The 12,178-nt window shown below is 44.3% G+C and overlaps 1 protein-coding gene across 1 annotated transcript in view; it reads right to left on the bottom strand.

The window, feature by feature from the left end:
• Positions 1-12,178, bottom strand: part of PLPP3 (phospholipid phosphatase 3) — an 85,688-nt gene that overhangs the window by 25,497 nt on the left and 48,013 nt on the right. Inside the window, exons 3-4 of the mRNA XM_068539973.1 lie at positions 1,266-1,546; positions 803-860 (exon numbers count right to left, since the gene is read on the bottom strand). Coding sequence (XP_068396074.1) covers positions 803-860; positions 1,266-1,546 — 339 coding nt within the window. The remainder of the gene's footprint in view (positions 1-802; positions 861-1,265; positions 1,547-12,178) is intronic.

Below are 12,178 nucleotides of genomic sequence, written 5' to 3' on the forward strand. Positions count from 1 at the left end.
GGAGGGGAGCAAGGCGCTTCACCTGCACCATCCCGGCATCTCCAGGAAGCATGGCATGGCAAGGCCAACAGGGGACCTCAGACCATGGCTCTACCACTATTTGAAGGTCCTCCAACGCACTACTGGTCCTCTCTGGGCCTTGGTCTCTGGATCTGAGCGATGGGGCCAAGGATTTCCTACTTCACTGTGCTATTATGAGGTCACGTGTGCTCATGGATGCAGAAGGATTCTGTAAAACTCAGAATCACTCTGCAGTCACATAATGATTTTTAAAGCCCTTCCATCAGTAGAGGGTGGGGGAGGAATGGCACGGAGAACATTACGAGGAATTCAGGCAGAAGGCATGGATCTGAGCGATAGTTCTGGTGTCTACATAAACTTTGGCAGTTTGCTTTAATTCTCTAAGACTTACTTAGTAATCCTTTCCCACAATAGAGATAATATTACTTATAACATAAGGCTTCTGAAAGGATCAACTGAGTTCATGGATTTTCAGAAAACGGTGCTTATTACCATAAAATGTTATACAAGTGTCTTTATCACTTAATCATTCCAAAATGGGTGCTCAATCCTTATCAAGCAACCATGGTAAATATTATTTTTATTTGAAAAATGGGAAAAGTCTGGAAAGTGAAACAACTTCTGCTAACTAAGTGGCAGGGCTCAGAATAGAAGCTAATGCTTCTATCTAACCTCTTTTTCAAAGATTTCTCAGTGAAGTCTGTCCCTAATGATTCTGATGGCTCTTTGCACAGACAGGATCTAAGCTGGGGCTGGACTCCACTGGAATCAGAGTACTTACCACCAAATACAGCATGGTGTACATGGAGAAGGAGGCGTGGCCAGAGAAGAAGGACCTCCTGGAAGAGCAAGAGAGGGCAGTGTAAGGGCCGTATTCATATCCCCGATACACGTCTGTCCATCTTCCCTCCCTAGACTGTGACCCCGAGAGCAGCACTGCCTTGTTCATTTCTGCATCCTTGGTAGTGGATTGCCTGGAACCCAGCAGGCACCCATGAATGTGTGAATAAACGAAACAAAGAAAGAATGAAGGAAGGAATGGACTTAGCAATGCTCTATTGTAACTGTTTACTTACTATCTGTCTCAATCAACTGACTGTGAGTTCCTTAAGAATGTGGACTCTGCTTTACTCATCCATCTAAACCGGGGCCCAGCTCTGAACTTGGTACCCTACTAAGTAGGTGCTCACTGAACTGCCTACAGCAAAGGCATGGACACAGTGCCACGGGAGGTGGGGCCTCACCTGGCTTCCTGGACTTTGCTGTCGTTGCCTCTGCATTTGTAGTTTTGAATGTAGCCCTCGGAGCAGTTGATTTGACTGAAATCAGGGTTGCAGACGCTCAAGAAGTGAGGACGCAGGCGCCCTATGGAGACTTTGGCAATGTCTGTGAAGGACTGGCTGATGGCACAGCCGAAGAGGAAGCAGCCCACTTGCTTATAGAGGGCTGCCACATAGGGATTCTGAATCGTGGACCGGGACTTCTCCTTCAGGTAATAGATGCGGTAGAATTCCCCTGTGATGATCTGAAAGACAATGGATGGGGGGTTAGGCAGGATCAAGACCCATCAACGAAAGTGAGGCTGTAAAGGATATTTACTGACATAAGAGATACTCAGTACATAACTGCAAGTTATAATCTAGAAAATCCCAATTTTCTATTTAAGAAGTATACAGACAGAAATATGCATAGGAGAGAAGATTAATGTGCTAACACAGTCATTTTTTCCTTTTTTTAAAAAGTTCTACATGGCCATATAGTACTTTTGTAACAAGAAAAATATGCAATCGAATATATTTATATGTAAATATATAATATACAAAAATACATAATATATAAAAATATATTATACACACACACGCGTATATTTAAAAACAAAGAGAGAGACAAATAATGACTTAGCTATTGAAGAATCAAGGTCATGGTCTGAGGGCGTAAGCAAATTTCCAGATTCTGGGATTTGGGATAAAGGATCACCAACAATGATCTAACTTTACACCGGGCCTCAGTCTGGGCCATGTTGAGCCATGGCCGAGGTTTCTGTGGGAAAGGGCGAATGCCCCCAGACCCAGTCCTGGGTTTGAATCCAGGCTCTGCCACCTACCTGGCGTCCTTCTGAAATAACTTACATCTCTGCAGAGTTACTGCCGGAAATATGGTAACATGGATGGGAAATGCCCTGGGTCATAGAAAGTGATTCTTTCATTTTACTCTCTAGAAGTAGCGCATGATGAAAAGAACACTGGCCTACCAACCAAGAAACTTTTATACAAGGCACTTCAGAGTTTGTGAATGCCCAAGGCCACCTTCATTGTCTCCTCCATCCTGAAGGGCAGTGAGCAAGTCTGGGTTTTCATACCCTCCCTCCATCCCACTGTGCCCACTCCTTAATGCTTAGGGGCGATTTATCACTACTTTAAAAAGAAAAAAAAAAAAAAAAAAAAGGCCACCAACTATTGATTACCTATTGCATACCAGTATTTATTTTTTATATACTTTATTTTATGAACTCCTCAGGACCACCAGGGGGTAGACTGAAGCTGGGGGAGGGAAAGCACCTTAACCAAAACTGTCGGGTTTCACATTAAGAATGAGGGGTGGGCAGCTGACTCAAACGCCTATACTGCCTGCACAGCCGAGGACCAGTTCTGCGCTGGTGACGCACCACCACACAGCCCGCTGCCCTCGTCTTAACTCCGCAGCACAGCCCTGGCCACTTCCTGGATGCAACCAGGGTCCAGGGACAGCGACGTTCAACTCACCACTCACCACAAAGTTCCCTTCACACTTCCTCCCAGGGAAGGATGATGAGCCACACTTGCCCTTTCAGGGAACAGAGAGCATGTTCGCGACCACAAGGGAAGCAACAGACTGACACATCCGGGCAGTCCTTCTCAAAGTGTCCCGTCATTCTTTTACAGCTGGGGAAGGCGTCGAGGCTAGGGATCTGACCCAAGTCCAAGTCTCGGGGGAGGATGGCCATGAAATGCCAGCTGGGCCCAGGGGCGAGCAGGTGCAGTCATGAGAGCAGCTACCAGCACCGCTAACATTTACACAGTGATTCTGTGTTTATAAATACTTGATATTTCTAAGTGCTACCCTTTGGTTTCCTAGATCATATTGAGTCTCCTAGATCATATTGAGTTTCCTAGATCATACTGAGTTTCCTAGATCATATGACTCTATATTAGAGAGAGATGATCGAAGGCCAGTCCGGTCTGGCATCCTGGCTTAGGCATTCCCTGGGAGAACAGGGCGATCAGCTGAATGAACAGATGAATGAAAGGGAGCAGGACGGTGGTCCTCACAGTTGTTTTATTGCAAAATTGGAAATGTCCTCTAAACATTACTAAGAGTCCTTTGACAACATGCTGTAGAGATTAAAATCTGAGAAGCCTAGCCGGTCATAAATGAAAGGCTCCATTATATATGGAAGAAACTGAGGTCCAAATTTAACTCACATCTAAAGATTAGACCCAGGTGTTCTAACTCTCCACCCAGCATTCTTTCCTACCATTCATGGTCTAATTCCCCTTTTGAACCTGTTTATACTTTTACCCTATGTAACCTTACAGGCTAACACATTGCAGATGTTTGTTACCACCATCATGTTCTCTCTTTCTTATTCTTCTTTATTTATAAATCATGCCCACGTGACGTGAGACATAGGGGGGGAAAAGCACTAAACTAGGAGTCAAGGGGCCAGGGCTCGAGTCCCTACTCACTGAGCGACTTGGGATAAGTTAGTTTCTCCATTTGCAAAATGAGGGCGCTAGACTCCGTGATTCATTCCTTCATAACTGCAATGACATTTATTCCCAGCTCTCCTGTGCCACCTCCACCATAGCCTCCCAACCAAACAAAGGTAATAAGCAGTAGCAGAGGAATGGTACTTCCTCGGAGATGACACCACAGGCATGGAGCAGAACCAAAGCCCCATGAATGATCCCTGCCCTTGGACTGCTCCTGAGTTCCTTGAACCATCCACTGCCACAGATTAAGAAACTGTTTCTAAATTGGCATGGCCTGAGCGTGATTTCCTATCTGATGCTGAAAAAGAACATGTGGGTTCCCATTGCATATCAGCGTCTCTTACATCATTTTATTGATGAATCTCAGGGGAGTCACCTCCCTGCGTCAGTCGTCTTAGGGAGAAAGGGTTTGATTACACCTCAAGGACTGTTTTCAGCTCTAACATCCCTTCATTCGAAAACTTCAGTTTTCAGTGCCACAGTCTTGCAAATAGCAAGTTGCTAACTAAAATGCTTCCTCCTTTCATGGGAAGATAAAAAAGAGAATATTTGATGGCCCCTCAAATTCCCAATAACAACCCTAATAATACTAGCAATCTTTTATGGTTCTTTAGCAACTTACAGTTTCATTTAATCTGCAACCTGTGAAGACAATATACCCAGTTTACAGGTGGGAATACTAAGGCACTGAGAAATAGTGACTTATCTGAAGGATGTGAGGCTAGTAAGCTTACAGTGTTAAGAACAGAGCCCAGATATTCTGACTGTCAAGTTCAAAGACCCACAGAAGAGATACATTGAGATCATTTTATTATTTCTATTGTTATTAAAAACAATTTCCACTGTAGAATGGCAACTGCGTATTTTCGAGGACAGGACCAGGCTGAAGCCATTTAGCAGACACATGACTCCAGGACCACATGGCTTCTGGGGCAGCCCTGACAGATCTTGGAGTTAATGAGCAACAAATTATGTATTTTCTCCATCCCCTTGTACAGAAGGGTCGGGGAGTCGACAACACAGCCATAAATCATCATTATGAACTAGCCGGGTTTGGCTTCTTGTAATCCTAACCCTTAAAAGACCATTTAATGAAATTCGGGCTGCCCAAATACCTCACTTCTGCAGAAGAGGCGAGGGCTTAAATTGTTCTCCAACACGTTACACACGTAACTCTGGAGTTCCAGATTTACTGCTTTCGGACTTTATTCATTACTCACAATGTTTTTATTCCCGGGTAATAAAATAAGCTCTTCCCTCCCCCTCCCTCTCCCCCCTGCAAAGGCTCTGTCCCCACTCCCATGCTCCGGCCCCTGGAGCCCTCATTTCTGCTTTAGTCAGCAAGGTTGTGATATGTAAATTTCACGGCTGAGAAAAATGCCTTCAATGTCGATCCCTTTCTGAAACAGCAAGCAACAGATTCTGGGCGTGATGGCAGGCTGCCAGCGAGCAGAGAAGAATTCTCCCCTACCTGCCTTTTAAAGCACTTGGCACGGAATCTGGAAACTAATAAAGTGGGAAAGCATTGCAATTAAGCTACGAGGGGAGAGAAAGGGATCAGTCAATCAGTCCTTGCCCGAGAATGGCCGCAGTCTGGAAGGAGGGAGTCTCCAACTCTCAGACAGCTCCTCTTCCTGTCTTTTCTGGTGTACAAGAGCTCAACTGGCCACATATTCACAAATATTGAACTGTTCCGGAGGGGAAATTTGGAAAAACATTAGGAGAGACATTTTGGAAAGAAGAGAGCACATGGTAGTGAAAGAAGCACTGACTTCAGAGCCAGAAAAACCTTGGTCTGAATCCCATCTCTTACCTTGGACCTAGGTAAGTGACTTCACCTCTCTGGGCTTAGGTCTCCTTGTCTATGAAATAAGAGTAATATCTTGCCATGTACACACTACTATATTTAAAATAGATAACCAACAAGGACCTACTGTACAGCACAGGGAACTCTGCTCAATATTCTGTAATAACCTAAATGGGAAAAGAATTTGAAAAAGAATAGATACATGTATATAAATAAATGAATCACTCTGCTGTACACCTAAAACTAACACAACATTGTTAATCAACTGTGCTCCAATATAAAATAAAAATTTTTTTTAAAAAAGCTCAAAAAAAAAAAAAAAAAAGTAATGTCTACCTGGCAGGATTGCCAGGGGATTCAAGAAGGTGGTATATCAAATGCCTAGCACCTAGCAGAAGAGCCATGCAAACATTGTTTTTTTTTCTGCCCTTGGAAAAAAAGAAACAAAAAATTAACACAGGCATACCTCATTTTATTGTGCTTTGCAGATTTTGTGGGGTTTTTTTGGTTGTTTGTTTTGTTTTGTTTTGTTTTACAAACTGAAGGTTTGTGGCAGCCCTGCGTTAAGCAAGTCTATCGGCACCATTTTTCCAACAGCATTTGCTCAATTCATGTCTCTGTGTATTACGTTTTGGTGATACTCGTAATATTTCCAATTTTTTCATTATTATTATATTTGTTATTGTGATCTGTGATCAGTGGTCTTTACTGTTACCATTGCAAAAAGCTTATGATTCCTGCAAGCCTCAGATGATTGTCAGCATTTTTTTAGCAATAAAGTGCTTTTTAATTCAGGCATATACATTGATTTTTAGACATAATACGATTGCACACTTAATAGACTACGGTTTAGTGTAAACATAACTTCTACATGCACTGGGGAAACAAAATTTCGTGTGACTTGCTTTGTTGCGATATTCGCTTTATTGCGATGATCTGCAACCGAACCTGCAATATCTCCAGGAAATGCCTGTACTTTTATACAAGTACATCTTTTCCAAGATAGTTCTAAGAGCTCCTTGGAAAGGAACATTCCACATTAAAGAATGTGGAAGTACCACCCCTCCAGGGTAGAACCATAAAATATGGGTATGGAGATGTTGGTTTTGACCATTTTATCTAGGACGTCTTTTTCAGGGGAACAAAGCAGAAGGGAAGTCTAAATCCCAGGCAGTGAGGGCTATTTACAACAGTCCACTCTATAGATTTTCCCAAGAAAAGACTTTTGCACACAGTGTCCCAACAATCCATCTTTCAGAGCCTGAGAACTCATCTTCTTCCCCTGCTGAGTTCGAAGGACAAACTTCCCTATATTCTGATCTGCTTGAATGATAACATCTGCATAGCCTGTTACGGCTTGCAAAACATTTCCCTATCCACTGTGTTATCTGCTTCTCACAACACCCTATGGATACTAAATTATTATCCATACTTTGTAAGTGAGTATGAGTAAGGCCAGAGAGGCCATTGAATCACCCTCAGGTACAAGGCAATGGGCAGGGGCAGGGCTGTCGCTGCAGCCTGGGCCTCCCGTGTTCTGTCCAATGGCGTCAAGCTAGCTTTCTCTTAGAAGCCCTACCAGGTGGTGGCAGGATGGATGTCTCCAGGGAGACAGACGGTCCCTGAGCACCTGGGAAGGTCACATAACCCTATCAGGCACCTGCACATCTAGATCCCTGCCAGCCACAGAGCACCAAGTTCCCCCTTCACATCTCAGCTCTGTGGATTAATGAACTTCTCTCAGCCCAGAAGAGATTCATTCATTCAACAATCATTAAATGACGGAGAATAATGGAGGATCCTTTTCTTCACATTATTTCTCAGTCCCAAGGGAAAGGGAAAATGTAACGTATCTGGGTCCTCCTTCTAAGGATGGAGATAAATGTAGCTGTGTTTTCTTTGGGCTGAATGCTCCATCTACTACAATGAAATGCAGTATCTTTAGTGACGAGAAATAACTGATGAGAAATTTAATATCCCATTCTTCTCCCACTAGGTTGTCTTCAACCTCTTGGCAGGAGATCGGCACCTGACAGATCGGGAAAGGCAATGGGAACCTAAATCTGTCCAAGGCCACCAGTGGAGTTTCTGGGCTTTATGGGTAGGTCAAAACTCCAATATCTAGAATAATGGACAGCAAAGAAGCCAGAGAGAGGTCACCATAGAAGCTATTAATGGTTGAAATCAGTAGTGGCTGCCCTAAGCCCGCAAGCTTTACAAAGAAAGCAGTTTGAAGCGTGAAGCATCGTATTTTCGAAAGTCAGGGACTCACAGCCATGTGTCTCCTAGATGACCAGCTCTGCCTATCCATGCAAGAGTCTCCCGACTGTTCTCTCTGTAGCATTGCCTATTGCCTACCTCTCGTTCCTTTTGACCTTGAATTTCCTAACATCCTTCATATCACCACTGTGCTTTTCTTCCTATTTCTCAGACACCTTTCTTCTTCCAGTGGCTCCACTTTTGGGTTCTACCAGATAAAGGTAGGTCTTCCTAGGGTTGTATCCTTGCCTTTTCACTGTGATCTCAGCTGCTCCAATAGCTTCAATGATTACCTCTGTGAAGATGACCTTCAGAAGGGCATCTTTCTCTCTCTAGTTCCAGCTTACCATTTACCCCTATCAGTCTTGTTCCAATTTTCTGCCAAATCATCCAAGTAGTTAGTTATCAAACCGATGTTATCAGCATGTCATCCTGACCAAGTCACACTCATTCCAACTTCTGCCCCAAACCTCACTTCTCTTCCCTTCATTTCTACTCAAGATGCCACCAAACATAGAACTGCAAGGACAGGAAATCTTAGACCCTCTGTCTCCTTTACCCCACTGTCATCAAATTCTGTTCATCCCACGTTTGCCAGGTGTCTCACATCCATTCTTGTCTCTCTCTTCCCCTTGTATTACCACCACTGTGGTTCAGGCCTCATCCTTAACCTTGGTTGGAAAATTGGCCCAGTAGGCTGAAAATACTTTCATCCATCTCTAGGCAATTAATTGGAGTAAAAACTCCTCAGCACTCAAGGAGTTTCACAGTCTTGCAGTTATCTCTTCCTACCTTATCTTTGTCTACTCCCTTACACTCTATTTCTCCAGCCAAACGGGTCTGGCTCGACTATTCTTGAAAACACCCTATTGTTTCAGTCATGGTGAAGCCATCCCCTCTGCCTGGATTATCAGGATCTCTGATGAAAGTCTCACCTCTGCTTCAAAGTAGAGCTCAAGTGCCGACTAGTGCACTGGGTTAGAGTTTGGGCTCTTTTACTCAAGAGTCTTGGACAACTGAGCTCTATGACTCTCAGCCCTCTTATGTGTACAAAGGGGGATGATATGATGACAGTACCAAGAGCTCAAGGGTTGTTGTGATGTTAAATGGGACAAGTGCTCCATGAAGGATGATGATGATGATGATGATGAAGCCTTCACCAATGAAAACAACCTTCAGTGATCTTCCTCTCAACTCCCATAGCACTTTATTTACACCTGAGACCATCTATAGCATTTGGCCTGTTTTGTCCTTGAAGCTCTCACCTCTCTGGGGCCCACCACCCTGCACGGCCCTGACTCTCTTCTAGTTCTCAGACCAATTCTTTAGTCTCCTTGAGGATCTAATGGTACAGTCAGTCTTGTACTTGCCCTGTTTCCCCTTTATACCATAAGCTCCAAGGACAGTATCTATGTCTTGTCTATCAGCTTCTAGGCCAAGAGGAAGCCTAGAAGCTTCCTGCTTGTTCTAAGGAAGGTCTCACCCAGAGATGCTGTACAAACCACTTGCTACAAAACACCATCCCACACTGTCAGTCTCGGGCAGTCATCTGCCCGGTGGTCTAGATGTTTCGTCTTCCTCTATACATTGAGCTCTCTACACCAGGAACTAAAGATCTTCTAGCTCACTAAATAAAGAACACTCTGCATAGCCCCTGGCACAGAGGGGGTCTTCAATGTCAGTTCATGTGCTCGGCTCTGAAGCCAGACAGACCTGGGTTTTCATTCCTGCTCCCCATTCATTAAGCAGAGTAACCTCACACAGGCCACATCCCCCTTGTAAGCCTCAGGACCTTCCCTCATTTGTAAAATGGGGTAAATAATACCTACCCCCTGTAGCTGTTGAAGAGGATTTAAGATAAGGCATATTAGTTTCAGGCCCACTAGATAGTTCATCAATGGTATCCGACCCTCTACCCCATCCCCTAACACTGACTCACACAAACAGATTTCCCAGGCTCCTAAGCATTATCACTTAAAGTGGAGAATATCATCACCTTCATATTAGATACATACTCCAAATAAACCTGAACCTTAAGAGTGATAGTAACTAAGGAAGAATTTCTGCAGAGTGTGGGGCGTGGAGGGGAAAGGGAGAAACCTAAATCCTAATCTCAATGCTTGTGTTTGTTACATTGCAAATAGGGCCCCTCCCCCCACCTCACCCCCAGGGGTAAGAAGGTCTCAGAAGAACTCTGTAGCTGTCTGATCCGGGATGACACATTTGAAGGATTAACATGGCCACTCTCTGTTGGTGGTCTTGGTAATTGCACAGATGTAGTGGATTGTAAACTGGGGAACTGGGTCTCCCACCAAGGCACCACTGGGCCAGCTCGACTTCATGTTTTTCAGAGTTGAAGACTCGACTAACCTTTAATGAGGAAGCAATCTTGGGGAACCTTGTTTTCTTGGCAGTGCTCTCTCAGATAAAGGGAGATGGGGGGGTGGGGAGGAAGTAATGAAGTCCAGATGTGGGCAAACTGAAGCCTGATCCTGAATAAACAAGTCTCGGAGCTATAAGCTCTTCTTCTTGTCTCTCCAGCTAGAAATGTGCATATGGTAGAGAGCAGGCCCCCATGTGCATCAGGGACCATAGTGAAGATTTTAGGGAGATAAACAGGACACTTGTCCCTGCTTCCTAGGTCCTCTGACATCTTTTGGCCTAATGCTTGTGAGTTTCTGCCCAAAATGCATGACCTCCTCTGTGATTTTCACAAACATATATATTGAGCACCCAAGTCTGTGCCTTGCACTAGCAATACAAAATCAAATCAGACCGGTCACTACCGTGATGCAGCTAGCAGGATAACGAGGAAATAGACAATCAAACAGACATGACAGTTCAACACAGTGACTGCAACGACAGCGGTGGGCCCGGGGACCTCTGGGACCTCTGGAAGGTGGGGGGAGGAGGCAGCCAAGGGATGCTTCCTGGAGAAGAGGTGATATTTGCTTGGTGTTTATTTAGTACTTACCATGTGCAGGAGGAAAAGACCTGCTCTCTGCCTTGCAGGAACCTATTATCTAGCTGGGGAGACAAGACGTGGACACGTTACAAGGCGATGTGTATTGAAGGTGCTATTTGTCTGCTTGAGATGGGGCAGCTTCTGGCAGTTTAGTGACAAGAGACAACACACAGATTGTTGGGCTGAGGTTCAACACTGCATCCCCAGCACCTGCCACGCCCTGGGGGCTTGATAAGTAATTGTGGAAGGGGAGGCAGCCTTTAGAAGGCAGTAGGGGTGTCATTATTTTTTTAAAACGCCTTGCCTTAGAATCCAGAGGACTACTGGTCTGGCCCTGCCACTCATTAGTTATGGGAAGGTCACTTCATGTCTTGATTCCCAGTTGCCTTAGCTGTACCAATCTACCCCCTAGGATCACTACCAAGTACAAGTAAAAGAATATGCATACGAAGGCTACTTTGTATGCACAGTACAAAGGCTACAGTACGACACTACAGAAAAGAAAAGGCTGATTCTCACTGATGACACACATAATGTCACTTGATTTGACTCCCAGAACTAGCCTATGGAGTTGGTGAACTATTGTCACCAATTTACAGTAAAGGAAGGTATAGCTCTTTTCCAAAGGGGTCAATGGATTGCTCGAAGTTGAAGGACAAGTCACAGAATGGATAAGCTCAGAAGTTAGGCCATGAGCCTCAATCAGATGATGCCAAAGCCTGAGCTTTTTCTCTAGTCAGGAATATCATGACAGAGGTCAAAATCAATGGGATCTGAGGAAAAGTAGTGTTTTTACGGCCAGAGGGAGAAGGGGATTCACTTGTGATTCATCATGCTTCAATTCCTAGATATTACGGATCTTTATTAAACCCCTTTCAGGGTCTGACCAAGGCAAGCACTGAGCTCATGTTTATTTAAAAAGAATACTAAGCATTTTTCCATATTAAGATCTTTGCCCATAATTCTCTTCACAGCGCAGTACAAGGCAAATCGAGAGAAAGCTAGATAGGAGATATGTACTGCTTTTGCTCCTAATCTCACTGCTGCTAGAGTCATTAAACCCTTACAAGGCAGGGATGGGAACCACTGCCTTGTGGATTTGGAAGGAATTCCTATTATGCTATAATTCCAGAATCTGCGCTACATCTGAAAAAGAGGTCAAAATGACTAGATTTTTCCACATCTCCTGCCATAGAAAGGTGTCTGCTTTCTCTATAACTTCTGATATGTGCATCTCTAAACCACACTCTAAACCCCACTGGCATGCGATTCCTTTGTTGTGGGGACTCTTCAGACTGGAACAAGGGCATCCAAATCAGAAAAGGCTTCTCTTGTTGTTTTAAACAAACCTGACATTCGGTGGGAGGAGACCGG

The sequence above is a fragment of the Eschrichtius robustus genome, chromosome 3 (genome assembly GCF_028021215.1).
Source record: "Eschrichtius robustus isolate mEscRob2 chromosome 3, mEscRob2.pri, whole genome shotgun sequence".
NCBI classification, from domain to species: domain Eukaryota; kingdom Metazoa; phylum Chordata; class Mammalia; order Artiodactyla; family Eschrichtiidae; genus Eschrichtius; species Eschrichtius robustus.